The sequence below is a fragment of the Halichoerus grypus genome, chromosome 2 (assembly GCF_964656455.1).
Source record: "Halichoerus grypus chromosome 2, mHalGry1.hap1.1, whole genome shotgun sequence".
Taxonomy (NCBI): Eukaryota; Metazoa; Chordata; class Mammalia; order Carnivora; family Phocidae; genus Halichoerus; species Halichoerus grypus.
In genome coordinates, this window is record NC_135713.1 from 188,017,352 (window position 1) to 188,031,939 (window position 14,588).

At 38.2% G+C, this 14,588-nt stretch overlaps 1 protein-coding gene across 1 annotated transcript in view; it reads right to left on the reverse strand.

Annotated features, from left to right (window-relative positions):
- The window catches only part of TOP2A (DNA topoisomerase II alpha), a 28,875-nt gene extending 14,725 nt beyond the window's left edge, over positions 1-14,150 (reverse strand). The window contains exons 1-20 of the mRNA XM_078065706.1: positions 14,006-14,150; positions 12,986-13,141; positions 12,681-12,771; positions 12,348-12,411; positions 10,776-10,921; positions 10,531-10,628; positions 10,093-10,305; positions 9,570-9,743; positions 9,280-9,381; positions 9,037-9,174; positions 6,668-6,806; positions 5,091-5,248; positions 4,683-4,808; positions 4,302-4,412; positions 4,057-4,162; positions 3,857-3,966; positions 3,519-3,611; positions 2,872-2,986; positions 2,648-2,769; positions 658-806 (exon numbers count right to left, since the gene is read on the reverse strand). Of these exons, the coding sequence (XP_077921832.1) occupies positions 658-806; positions 2,648-2,769; positions 2,872-2,986; positions 3,519-3,611; positions 3,857-3,966; positions 4,057-4,162; positions 4,302-4,412; positions 4,683-4,808; positions 5,091-5,248; positions 6,668-6,806; positions 9,037-9,174; positions 9,280-9,381; positions 9,570-9,743; positions 10,093-10,305; positions 10,531-10,628; positions 10,776-10,921; positions 12,348-12,411; positions 12,681-12,771; positions 12,986-13,141; positions 14,006-14,026 (2,432 nt within the window). The 5' untranslated portion in view covers positions 14,027-14,150. The remainder of the gene's footprint in view (positions 1-657; positions 807-2,647; positions 2,770-2,871; positions 2,987-3,518; positions 3,612-3,856; positions 3,967-4,056; positions 4,163-4,301; positions 4,413-4,682; positions 4,809-5,090; positions 5,249-6,667; positions 6,807-9,036; positions 9,175-9,279; positions 9,382-9,569; positions 9,744-10,092; positions 10,306-10,530; positions 10,629-10,775; positions 10,922-12,347; positions 12,412-12,680; positions 12,772-12,985; positions 13,142-14,005) is intronic.
- Between the last annotated feature and the right edge of the window lie 438 nt (positions 14,151-14,588).

Here is a 14,588-nt window from a genome sequence, read left to right on the forward strand (position 1 = left end):
ATTAAGCTCTTCTTTACTCTGACCCCAAGTCTACAGCAGGGTTTCTCAACCTGGGCATTATTGATATTTTGGGTCAGATAATCCTTTGTTATGAGGGATATCCCATGCATTGTAGGGTATTTAGCAGTAGCTCTGGTTGCTGCCCACTAGATGTAGCACAGCTCCCCTAGTCACGACAATCGAAAATGTTTCCAGACATTACTACGTCTCCTGGGAGATGGGGTGGTGGTGCAAAATCTACCCTGGTTGAGAACCACTGCTCTGCACGATGGAAGTGAAGAAAATATAAGAAATGGAAGTAAAAACATTTAGTTTGGCAAGGAAACAATACTTTTAAGAAATTCAGGCACGGCTATCAAACTAAAATAGACTTTAGACTTTCTGCTTCTTGTAAGGAGTAGCAAAATTAAACTTAAGTGAGCTAGTTTTTAAAAAGTTAATACTGTAAGCATCTACATCAAAAGTACATTTTCTGATTAACTGCATTTTTATATTTTTTGTCAACTAAATGTCACATTAGTTCAAAATTGGAAATGGCAATTCACTAGAAATTTTTTTTTAAAAGTTGAATATATTTTTTTTATTATGTTCAGTTAGCCAGCATATAGTACATTATTAGTTTTTGATGAACTCACTAGAAATTGAAGTTATACCCACCTGAGCATTGTGAAGATGTATCGAGGACTAGCAGAATCCTTGCCACCATGCAGCCTAGTACCAAACTGACCAATGGGCTGCAAGAGGTTCAGATTATTGCTACCCACAAAATTCTGAGCCAAATTGATAATGGTCATCATTAGTGACATCTGGGGGTGGAAAAAGATTAGTTAATCTGATCTGTAGGCTTCTAATAATATATGTCCATTATTATGACTAAGCCTCACTATAATCCTATAAGGTTTTATGAGATATAGATGTTTATTGACTCTTCCCAGATAATTACATGGCAGATGTACCTAAACTCAAGACTTCTGGCTCCAAGTTCAGGGGTCTTGCCTTCCAATAATTTCTATCAAGTCCTATTCAACCTTGAAGGCATAGCTCTTCTCTTCACCTCAGCAGAATGAAATATTTCCTCTTTGTGTTATAACACTTTGCTCATTTCTTTCCTTTTTTTTTTTAAAGATTATTTATTTATTTATTTGTCAGAGTGAGAGAGAGCGCTAGAGAGCACACAAGCAGGGGGAAGCATCAGGCAGAGGGAGAAGCAGGCTCCCTGCTGAGCAAGGAGTCCCATGCGGGACTCAATCCCAGGACGCTGGGGTCATGACCAGAGCTGAAGGCAGACGCTTAACCGACTAAGCAACCCAGGCATCCCGACACTTCGCTCATTTCTATTCTAGCATGCATCACTTTATTCAATAGTGTGTGTGTGTGTGTGTGTGTGTGTGTGTGTGTGTGTGTGTGTGTGTTGGCTAATTAAATTGTGATTATACCTTGAGTAAGGAACACACTTGTTTTTATATACCTGGTACATGGTAAGCATTCGACAAATGTTTGTTGTGTGAACATTTACTAAACGCCTACTATGTTTTTTTTTTTTTTTTAAGATTTTATTTATTTATTTGAGAGAGAGAATGAGATAGAGTATGAGAGGGGGGAGGGTCAGAGGGAGAAGCAGACTCCCCGCTGAGCAGGGAGCCCGATGCGGGACTTGATCCTGGGACTCCAGGATCATGACCTGAGCTGAAGGCAGTCGATTAACTGACTGAGCCACCCAGGCGCCCACGCCTACTATGTTTTGATTGAAAGCAACAAGCAAGACGATCATTACATTTAAAGCTCTAGAAACCTATAGGCAACCTAGTTCTTTAAAATAAAATGAATACAAAAAAGCAATTAATCAAAAAATAAAAAAGGAATATATGTTTGTATAAAATCAAACAACTCAGAAATACAAAAAATTGGCAAGTTGTCCTTTTTAACTGACAGATTTAACCAAAGTTAACAACCTGGAGCACACCCTTCTAGGTATTTTGCTTTAAGTACTGGTCTGGCTCTTTTTCTCCCCACTGACAATGGACTATGGATATTCTCAATGTTAGTACACACAGATTTACTTCAGTTATATAATTGATTCCAGGCATAGATGTATCACAATCAACAATTTTCCAGTTGATTGACATCTTTAATGTCTAAATTTTAGCATCACAAAGGTATATTAAACATCACTAAATATCTTCGAACATAGATCCTTACAGACTTATGAGTCTCCTTACCAGAATATTATTTTTATTTATTTATTTTTTTATTTATTTATTTTTTTTTTAAAGATTTTGTTTATTTATTTGAGAGAGAGAGAATGAGAGAGAGCACATGAGAGGGGGGAGGGTCAGAGGGAGAAGCAGACTCCCTGCAGAGCAGGGAGCCCGATGCGGGACTCGATCCAGGGACTCCAGGATCATGACCTGAGCCGAAGACAGTCGCTTAACCAACTGAGCCACCCAGGCGCCCTTTTTTTAGAAATAGATTTGTTAGGTTAAAGGATAAGCACATTTATAGTTTGACAGATTTTACCAGACTTCACCAAATTGCCTCTACTATGGATGAACAAGTGTTCATCTCACCAAGTACTCTGTTTGGAAAATAATTTTGCAGGTATCATTGCTATAATGCTTTCTGGAAACATTATGGATTGTGTGTTTACCTCACCATGATGATAAGAGGACATCTCAGCCACTGACCCAGCTAACTGGGCAACTTTCACCTCTCGCTTGTCATTCCGTTTGAAACAGGTAAACAAAACCTTTCTTTGACCTGGTTTCAAGCCTTCAAAATGAAAGAAGTACAAATATTAGTATACTCAACCTAACCATTTATGGACATTGATTTCTGTGTACGATAAAAACAGGCTAACATATTGGAACTTACCATCCACCATAGATGGGATAGATCTCTCGTTATCAGAATTTGAGAACAGGATAAGTTCCTTATTTATGAAGTCATTGTATGTCAGATATGTGGTAGTTTGTCCATACAAGTAATCCTGAGGGACCAAAGAGAGTTATTACATGATCTAGTTTAAAAAAGATCATTGATTTTAACAATGCTTAACATCAAAAATAAAGAAATCTTTCAGCATATCAATTCTATGATAATTCTTAAGTCCCTCAAAGATAAAGAATTATGTAGAAGTATTTTAAAAGGTTTTAAAGATAAAGCAAATTTAATTGCTGCACAATTAGGAAAAACTGCATTGCCTTTTTAATTTTTCAGTCCCCATACATTTATGCAGCAGTCTAGATAAGCACATTCATATATAATTATCTATTATTAAATTTTTTACTGAAGCAATTAGTCATTGTGTTGTAAGATATATAAGATTTTTTTTTTTTTAGATTGAGAGAGTGAGCGAGCAAGCACGTGAGTGGGGGTGGGGAGAATCCCAAGCAGGCTCCTAGCACAGAGCCCCATGTGGGGCTCGATTTCATGACCCTGAGATCACAACCTGAGCCAAAATCAAGAGTTGGACATGCCCGACTGAGCCACCCAGGTGCCCAGATATATAAGATTTTTACCTCAGGAAGGCCAAGTAACTTCCGTTGCCTTCTATCCTCCATGAAATGAGTTAACCATTCCTTTCGATCATCTATCTGTTTCTTGCTAAAGGCCTACACATTAGAGGTAAAAAAGATGTCACTGGTACGAACAATCTCCCAAAATCTCTTGTATAAAAACTAAACAAAAATAAACTCAGTTTCCTAAAACATGTCCCTTTCTCTAGGACATGCTTACTAAAAACATTCTATATTCTATAAAACATTCTATTATATAAAAATTTATATGTTTCAATTGACTAGCTAAAGTAGTGACTTACAAAACTAGAATGTATGTATGAAACAGAACTCAAACTGACCAGGCTGATGGCAGCATCATCTTCAGGACCAGAATATTTGAATTGAATACGATGTCTTTTCATATCTGCAAAGTATTCTTTAGCTTCTTTTGATGTGCTGGTGCCCAAACCTACACAACCAAGAATATCAAGTTACTCCATATAATCTTGTACAATGGTATATAAAAAATGAGAAGTTCTATATGGGTTTCCTTACAAACCTTTGTAGTACTTGACTTTCCATTTTTTATGATTTGGAGTAGAACTCTTCCATTCTTCAAATTCAGGAAGGCTATAGAATGCCATTTCTTGTTTGTTTTTAGACACCTATGGTAAAGAATATGTTGCTGTGGTTTTGCACACTGCTGAGTCCCCTGTATACCATATAACACTGGGGTTATATGCGTATAAAACGTTGAGTAAGGGCCTTAAAATATCCATTATGGTAATTTAGAAGTTAATATACCTTTACAATGGGAGTGATAAATTCTTCCAGAAAACGATGCCGTAGAAGAGAGGGCCAGTTGTGATGGATAAAATTAATCAGCAAGCCTTTGATATGGGAACCATCTTGGTCCTAGAAATATGTGGAAAGCCAAAACACAAAAGAATTATTTTGAAACTAAAAAAAAAAAATTATGATTGACCTACTGGTAATTTCTCTAAAATTTTTCTTTTAAAAAAAAGAAAAAGGCTATTTAAATCCACTCACTTAACCTGTATATGTAACACACATGTGATGAATAAAGCTCCAAGTTAAGTAATTTCCTTCCACAGCAGGAAATGCAACAATTAAAACATGTTTAATTTAGTGTAACAATCTAAAATATTTGAAAGCAAATCTGACCTGATCTGTCATAATCATTATCTTTCCATAACGAAGAGTCTTCAATGAATCTTCATCTTCATAGTTTTTCTTGTACTGAAGACCCACAATCTTGATGATATTGTTAATTTCGGCATTTTCCATGATCTGAAATAGACATATACCAAAAAAGGTAATGTTTGTTTATAAATTTGAAAAGAAATAGCAGAGTATATGTTGTTTGGGCTTTCTTGAGCTCCAGTATTTTCAGTTATTATTAGCCTATATTTTAGTCAGAAAGATCTGTTAAGATATGCTACAATGTACCCGATTTCTTAAAATAAGAACAATAAACTGAAACTTATTTCATAATGCCCAGTGAAGGGAATGAAATACAAGCATGAAATCCTGCATTATAAAACTGGGTTTAGATTTTAAAGATGGTTCTACCTGTTTATGAGAAGCTTCTCGAACATTGAGTATTTTTCCTCTAAGTGGGAAAACCCCATATTTGTCTCTCCCAACTACACCAAGGCCTGAAACAGCCAAAGTTTTAGCTGAGTCTCCCTCAGTCAGGATAAGTGTACACTCACTGGAGTTTCGACCCCCTAAAATAAAAATACACAAATTAATATTGGCACATTTAGTTCAACCTCAACTCAGACGTGCTATCAATAGTTTTGTGATAAAAACACTAATAGATATTAGAACTAATGTTCATAGTAAAAAAAAAAAAAATCCTAGTTTCTTAGACGATTTTTTTTAAAAGACTTTATCTCCACATCCAACATGGGGCCTGAACTCACAACCCTGAGACCAAGAGTTATATATTCCAATGACTAAGCCAGCCAGGCACCTCTCTTATGCTAATTTCTTGTGACATTTATACTGTTGCTGAACACTCATTTGATCATATTATGTTAAAAATATTTGTTAGTGGGTGCCTGGGTGGCTCAGTTGGTTAAGTATCTGCCTTCAGCTCAGGTCATGATCCCAGGTTCCTGGGATCAAGTCCCGCATCGGGCTCCCTGCTCAGCGAGAGTCTGCTTCTCCCTCTACCCTTCGCCCCTGCTTGTGATAGCTCTCTCTCTCAAATAAATAAATAAAATCTTAAAAAAAATTTTTGTTAGTGATGGGGTTTAGAACACACTACCCCAAAACAGGGCACTTGGCATATTGAATATTTTAAGCTGAAGGAGTTTGAGAAAATGCTAGAAGCAAGTTCTCTCTGACCTCATTCCCCAACTTTCTACCCTGAAGCAGGTCACGAGGCCCTCATGTGAGAAGTGCCCTCCATATACCACAGAGGAAGGGAACATTCTTATCTTTCAGAGTGACACTGAAAAGAATGTGAATGAACAGGCCTCACTGAGCTTCCCCCAGTTTACTATACTTAGTTCATACTCTGCCCTTATCATATCTTTCCACTCTTCCTCACACCTGACAAAAATGCTCAGGTTTAACCACTTCTTTGGGTCTTCATTTTCCTATGAAAACTCCTGTGTCAAGTAAAGTTTATATTAAATAAATTTGTATGTTTTTCATCATTTAACCTGTCTTTGTCAGTTTCATTTTCAGACCCAGACAGGAACTAAGAGGGTTAAGGAAAATTTTTTCCTCCCCTACATTAGGTAATAGATCACTACATATTCTTTTTTTCTTTTTTTTAAAGTAGGCTCCACACCCAGCATGGAGCCCAAGGCAAGGCTTGAACTCACGACTCAAGATCAAGACCTGAGGTGAGATCATGAGTCAGACTTTTAACCGACTGAGTCACCCAGGCACCCTAGATCACTACAAATTCTTATTTTATACTCTTAATAGTCATCTCAACATTACTGTAACAGCCAAAAATTAGAAATGATCTAAATGTTCAATAACAGGGAATTGGTTGATTATTAACCATATAAAAACATTCTGTTGAATATTACATGTTGAGTGGGAAGTATCCACGGTATGCTGTTAATGAATAAAACAAATACCTGAACCACAAGATTTAAAGTTTAGAAGCATTATTAAATGTGTACCTGCATCATTGGCATCATCGAGTTTGGGAATTCCCTTGATTCTGTTATGTTTTACAGCTGAACACTTCTTGTTTAATTGGACTTGGGCCTTAAACTTCACCCAGTTTAGTATGCTTTCCACAATACCACAGCCAGTTGCCTGAAAATGAGAAGATTCATGTTAGGGAAGAAGCATCTAGAATACAAATGAGCTCCTATAAAAATAATTCAAAGTTTTAAAGGAGGTAAAAAATAATAATAATTTTCAGACTGAGTATGAGGATGACATGTCTTCCTGTCTTAGGTTATCATAACTGAGGGAACTGGTTCCCTTGAGTTCATTCATTCAGTAAATATTCACTAACTACATATTTACGTTGTGCTAGGCACTGAGATCCATGTTGGAGATTTAGTGGTTAAAACAAATTGGTCATGGTCGTTGTCCTCATGGACTTTAACAATAAGGAAGATAGAAATAAAATGAGAAATTCCGAGTGTGATGAGTGTTATGGATAAAAGTATGCTACATCTAATAACGTATGTCCAGGGAGAAGGGTAGAAAGTAAAGGCTTTCCTGAGGAAATGACATTGAAGATCTAAAGTAGCTAGCTAAGTGAGAAGCATTTCAGGCAGAAGGATTACCAAGTGGAAAAGCTCTAAGGAGGGGGAAGAGTACTAATGCTTCTGAGTAATTTGAAGGCAGTAGGACTGAAGCTTAGACAACACAGGAAAAAGTGGTACTGAGATGAGGTTGGAGATGGCAGGGTCTTGTAGGCCACATTAAAGAATTTGGACTTAAAACATTTTTCTTTTTTTTAAAGATTTTATTTATTTATTTGGCAGAGAGTAAGAGAGCACAAGCAGGGAGAACAGCAGAGGCAGAGGGAGAAGCAGGCTCCCCACTGAGCAGGGAGCCCTATGTGGGACCCAATCCCAGGACCCTGGGATCATGACCTGAGGCAAAGGTAGATGCTTAACTGCCTGAGCCACCAAGGCACCCAAAACATTTTTTTTTTAAAATTTTTAAAGATTTATTTGAGAGAGACAGAGAAAGAGTGTGTACAGTGGGGGGAGGGGCAAAAGGAGAGGGAGAGAATCCTAAGCAGACTCCCACATGAGCACAGAGCCCAATGTGCAGCTCTAGTGCAGCTCCATCTCACAACCCATGAGATCATGACCTAAGACAAAAATCACAAGTCAGATGCTTAACCACCTGAGCCACCTAGACGCCGCCCCTGAGTCATTTATTTTTTTAAAGATTTATTTTTAAGTAATCTCTATACCCAGCATGGGGCTCAAACTTACAACCCTGAGATCAAGAGTCACATACTCCACCGACTGAGTCAGCCAGGCGCCCTGGACTTTTTCTAAGAGTGGAAGTTACCAAAAGACTTCAAAAGAGAATGAAGACAAAAACGTGTGCTTTAAGACAAAAAGATTACTCAAGAGCATTGCAAAGAAAGGACTGAAATGTTATGAACATTAAGAATCGTTACAGTAATATAGAAAAGAGATGACCGTGAGAGGCTACTGAGGTATCCAAAAGATGAATCTTACTGATTGGATCAGAGGAGGCATGGGGTAAAGAGAAGGCTCCCAGGTTTGTTTATGCAGCCTAGTGGTTGGTTGGGGCCTTTTACTAAGACCGGAAATAGTTTTGTTTTTGCGGTGTGGGGAAGCTCCTTGTGTAGAGGTGAGTATGGAAAGAACTAATTCAGTTTTGGATGTGTCGACTGGGAGCCAACTTTAGGCAATGTTTAGTAAGCAGTGAAATGGGCTGAATGGTGACAAGGTAATGGGGAAATACAGGCATATGGATGGTAATTAAGGCTGTAGTAAGTCCAGTGAGGTGAAAAGCTATTTCTTTTTTTTTTTCAAAGATTTTATTTATTTATTTGAGAGAGAGAGAGAGAGATCACGAGCAGTGGGGAGGAGTGGAGGGAGAAGCAGATTCCCTGCTGAGCAGGGAGCCCGATGCGGAACTCGATCCCAGGACCCTGGGATCATGACCTGAGCTGAAGGCAGATGCTTAACCGCCTGAGCCACCCAGGTGCCCCTCATGAAAGCTATTTATTTCCTTTTCAGAGGCAGAAGACATGTAGGATGAATCTTGGTTTTTGCGGAGCAGAGAAGGGCAATGGACAATAAAGCAAGGTGCTTCTATTTCTTATTTCCCTGTAAGTATTTACAACTTTTTTTTAAAAGATTTTATTTATTTGAGAGAGTGAGCAAGCGAGAGAGAGTGAGTGAGCATGAGCAGGGGAGGAGTAGAGGGAGAGGGAGAAGCAGACCCCCCCGCTGAGGGGCTCAATCCCGGGACTCTGGGATCCTGACCTGAGCCGGAGGCAGACGCCCAACCGACTGAACTACCCAGGTGCCCCAGTACTCACAGCTTTGATGAATTTTTCACTTAATTGGCATGTCGATCCAAAGTTCTTGACTTGTAAAGTCATGTTTTCTTTTGTCTGAGAGTCAAAGGTTGGGTTTTCAATTAAGGCATTCACAAAAATCCACATGTGATTTTTCACCTGCAGGAAAGGTTGATATTACATAGCTAAAAACTTATGCTTTATTTATAGCCTTTCTCTTCTTCCTTGACTTTAGAAAAAGAAAACTGTGCTAAAATACCATACCTGATGTGCTTTTACTGCAACACCACCCTTGTTCTTCTTCTTCACAACATCAACAAGTTTAGTCACAATCTGATCAGCTACATAATCAACATGTCTGCCACCCTAATGGGGAAAAATAACAAATTGTAAAGCTCAGGATCCTCAAAATTATAATAATGATCAAATACTAAAAAATGTAATTTAGCTTTCTTTATGCCAGGGCAGCCAAATATTCAAGCTCATTGTATTTATGAAAAACAGTAACACTTCTATGTAAAGATAAATCATGATTAATACAAAAATAAAATTACCTTGGAAGTAGCAATGCTGTTGACAAAGCTAATTTGCTGAAAGCCTTTTTCACTCATTGTTAAGCATACTTCCCACCTGGGGTTTACTTGTTCGTGGATAATTTTCAATGGATTGCCAGTTTCATCTACCTTATCCTTCAAATACATATCTACATAGCTACGGAATCCTTTTACCTGTACAGGAATTAAAAGTTATGGTATTAGAAAAAAGTTATAAAAAGTATTCAATGATAGACCATGAGGATTTTTCAAAACTAATGAAATGATGTTCACTGATGGGCATAAGAGAATGGTCATTAAAGGGCACAAAAGGATTCATTTAGGAGATTGTTTGAGAAAGACATTTCTTTAGTGAGTTTAAAAGAGCTAAGTAAAAAATGTGGCATACTGTTTTCTTTTCAGGAACGTATCTGAGAAGTGGTAAAAAAAAAAAAAATATGGGAGGAAAAAAAAAATCAATTTTGCCTCTGACAATGATCATATCAAGTCCCTCATTGCCCTTAACACCCTGGAAAATGCTTACTGGCAGCTTATTTCCATTGAGAAAGACTTTGACATCTTTGGTGGATCCAGCAATATCATATGCTCTTCTAACCATTAGTGCAACAATATCTTTATCTAGGCTTTGCATTTTAAACTTGGACAAGTCAGGCTGGAAGGTAATACATGTATAATCTTCCCCATTAAAGGGTTTGAGTTCCATCTCACCAGCTCTCCCCATGTTATCCATCCATGTCTGTGGAAGTAAAAAATAGGAAGATAAAAAATTCAAGTCTTTTCACAACAAACTAGAACTAAACACAAATTTATAAGTCCTAAAAAATAACCTAATTATGTTCACGAATAGTTTTCCATGATTTAATAGCCTATAAATTACGTTAAATTAAACCAACCACTAATGCTGTTATAAATTGCTAAAGTACAATTATAATTGAGGCACAAGATATTTATTTATACTTGCCTGTTTGAACATTTTCTTGTATTCTCTACTGGCTGTTTCCACAGTAAATTTGGTACTGAATATGTTACACAATTTGGCCCCATAGCCATTTCGACCACCTAAGCAAATAAATTTAAAATACTTTGTTATCACTGGAAATGCTAATCAATTATAGAGATTCATTCCAATATTTTTAACTTTTATGTCACAGTCATTTAAAAGATGTGTTTTCAGCAACAAATATGTTATTTTCCTCCATACTCTACCTGTTACTTTCTTTTCATCATCATCATAGTTACTAGAAGTTAGGAGCTGTCCAAAGATGAGAGCTGGGACATACATCTTCTCAACTTTGTGTTCAACAACAGGAATACCTTTCCCATTATTCCATATACTAATTAAATTGTTTTCCCTAAGAAAAGAAGAATGAAACTTTTATTGTAAAACAAATGGTAAACTAGTGCTTGATATTTTTTATACTTAAATATCATTATTCTTAAAATACAGAAATTCACAAGTCTCAATTTCTTTGACTCTTTTTCATACATATCTTCTGAAATTCAGCATCAACTACCTTTCCCACCATGCTTAGTTCCTGACATTCCTGAAATAGGAGCCAAGAGGGGAAAAAAAAATTAATCCTTTTCCAACACCTGGGCAGACACTGATAATGTTGAAAAAATATGAAATTTTAAAATGTTAGGATAAACAAAGGGAAATGATTTATGCCCAATGGAAAGGAAAAATTTGGAAACTATTATTTATACTGCTTTCTTTTTTGTTTTGTTTTTTAATATTTATTTATTTGAGCACGAGTGAGCGAACGCATGCACATGAGCGGGATGAGGGGGTGCAGAGGGAGAAGGAGAGAGAATCCTCAAGCAGACTCCTTGGAGGGAGGAGCCCTACCTGGGGCTCGATCCCAGGACCCTGAGATCATGACCTGAGCTGAAATCAAGAGTCTGACACTTAACCGACTGAGCCCCCCAGGTGCCCCTATTATACCACTTTTCAGACGATCATCTATCTGTACTGTCCTAGCTCCCTTAGTTTTCTCACCCAACAAAGCACATTGCAAAATAAATATGAAAGGGAAAAACATTACCAATTGTAAACTTCCCTGCTCACCAAAAAAATGCTAAAAATTTATTTGGACTTATTTCTTAGTTATTTTAAGTTAATTCTCATAAGCTAGTATAGTTTAGTTATAACCAGACAAACACTATGGATCTTATTCCAAGTAGTGCTCAGTATTATCTACAAAAAAGACTAAAACTAGCTCAACATTTTTTTAGACTATGGTATCAAGCCCTTAGGAGCATTCAGTACATCATTAACACACTTCCCCAAAGAAGCTAAAGCATAGTTTATGTCATAACTGATCAGGCTAATAAAAAGGTGAAACAAGCACCCTGAGTACCCACAAAGGGACACCCAGCATTTATAACCAGAAATGATGGATCCAATTATTCTCTATCACCACCTGCTGGTTTACTATTTGAATAGCATCATGAGAAAAAGTAAAAGCTCTAGACTCCAGAAAGCTTAGACTGAGCAATTATTGGAGATGCTTACTGAAAAATTTAGGGATGAAGTGTCATATGTCTGTAATTTATTTTGAAAGGACTCAAAAAATATAGATGGAGCAAATATGGCAAAGCATTGATAACTTGGATCTAGGTGGTAGGTATCATAGATTGTTCATTTTAGCATTCTGCTTTTCTGTGCTTTTGCAGAATTTCATTTACTAAAAAGGCCAACGTTAGTATAAATCAAAGTAAATGTAACTAACAGTGACAATGAACTATAACAAACAAAAGACCATGTAAGAGACTTACGGGTCAATTGTGACTCTAATACAAGACATTTTTGGGTCCCTTTGTTTGTTGTCTGCAGCATTGACTGAAAGAAAATACACATTGGTAAGAAATTAAATTAAAAAAAATTAAGATATAGAAAGAAAAAAGTCATATTAACGAGGCGTGAATTTAACATTTATTCACAGTACTATTTCTAGGAAAGAATTCAACTTGTTAGACTCCAGTAAACTGCCTCACCTTGCCAGCTATTGTTTGAAAAGATAGGAGCTCTGGTTATAGAGGGTTTGCTAGAAATGATACTTCTTATGAAGGATTTGACCAGTAGATCTTTATGTGAAAGAATTTACTCACCTAGGATCTCATCAAAGATTTTGTACAACCCAGGGACAAAGGTGACTTCCCTATAGTTAATGCCAATATCTTCATCGTAAACCCACATTTGCTAGAAATAAGGCAAAGAAATATAGTTACTTTTACCCTATATTTATTCTGTTTTATCATCATTACTATAAAGTCTTCTGGATTAAATACAATATAGATACGATAGCTTAGGCCAGTTCCCGTGACATTCAGAGTACATGGAATATATAGAAAATTCACCTGGAAAAGTATACATTTTAACTACTTCGTAACTGCATTTAATTACTTGGTTTTACCTGGGTCACTAATTCCACAGAGCCAATGTAGGTGTCTGGGCGGAGCAAAATATGTTCCAGTTGTGTTTTCTTTTGATAGATTCTTTCAATAGACAGTCTTTTCTTAGCATCTTCATTTTTCTTTGTTTTGCTGATTTGCATATTTTCATTTACAGGCTAGCAATTTTAGAAAATTGTAGAAAAGGGATGTTTAATCGGAGGTTTATTAAAAACTATAAACAAAACACCCACCGTAATGATTTACGCACTATGTGTCATCACACATAGTGATGTGTAATCACAATCTTTTACCAGGTATTGGTGCAGTTTACATCATTTTGTACCAACACGGCAATTTAAGTTAACTGCAGCCAAGTTCCCAGGTGTCAGTTTGAATAAACGTATATTATCTCATCCAAGTGCATGTGACATGGAACTATTTTCCTTGAATGTTTTAGATGTCATCAATAAAATACAACCCACTTCTTTCACACATTCCACAGATATTTACTGAGTGCCTGCTATGCCCCAGGTACATAACAGATTCTGGTCAGCAGCAGTTTGGGAGCCCATCGATTCAATCCTTTGAATCGTTTTGAACACAGGAAGGACATATTTTGAGCAAGTCGGGCCTGCCGGCTCCTCACTGGGAACATCGTGCCATGCTCTGCACCTTCCAAGGTCAGGGGCATTCAATCCCATTTTCCACCGGAGGGTAGGAAAGTATCTGACTGTGCTGCTTGAAGTCACACGCGGGCCATAATAAAACGGGCCAGTTGAATACTGGCCCTAGAGACAGTAAAACGGAACCCAACACCCCAGAAGCCAGCCAGCGTAGCCAATATTTCACTACTAGCACCATAAAGGGGGGCTATCCACTTCACGATCACTCCGAGCCCAGGAGACCCGGGGCGACGCGGAATACCCGCTCCCAGCCGGCGGCGAACGGACCACAGCCCGGGAGCCTAACCCTTCACCGGCAGCCAGAGGGATGCGGGGCAGCGCTGAGCCTCCACGACCCGCCCCTTCCTCGAGCTGTACCTGCAATGGTGACACCTCCATAGTGACGGTCGTGAAGGGGCTCGAGAACCCTGCAAGCGACTAAACCGGCGGGACCGTCGAGACCACCGCGTAGCAAGCCGCTTCTCCACAGACGCTCGTCGGTTAGAAGAGCTCTTCCAGTCGCAATTGAACCTTCCTGTAGCCCGCCCAAACCAGATAAGCCAATCTCTGACTCGCTCTCACAGGTTCCGTCCCGAGGAGCCAATCGTAGCTGGCTTTTTATATTCACCAATGAACGTCTGAGTTGTCCGGGGGCCTGTTTGAACAAACCAATTACGCAGAAGAAGGCGGGACTAGAAGGGTTTCAAAAGGCACCACTCGGAGTCGTCGCGGACAGACTGACAGGAAACCTGGCCAATGAGGAGGGGCTTATTTGTTCTCTCGGGGCCCACAACTCTGAAGAGACTCGCGATGGCAGCGGGAAGGGGTTTTCTGAGGTGCAGGCTGGGGCAAAAGGAGGAAGGAGAAGAATTACTCAGTAGCTGCTAACTTAGTTCAGATTCTTGAAATCTAGAAACTGTTTTCCGTCCTGAGGCTTTTTAGCGAGAGGAACGGGAGTCCT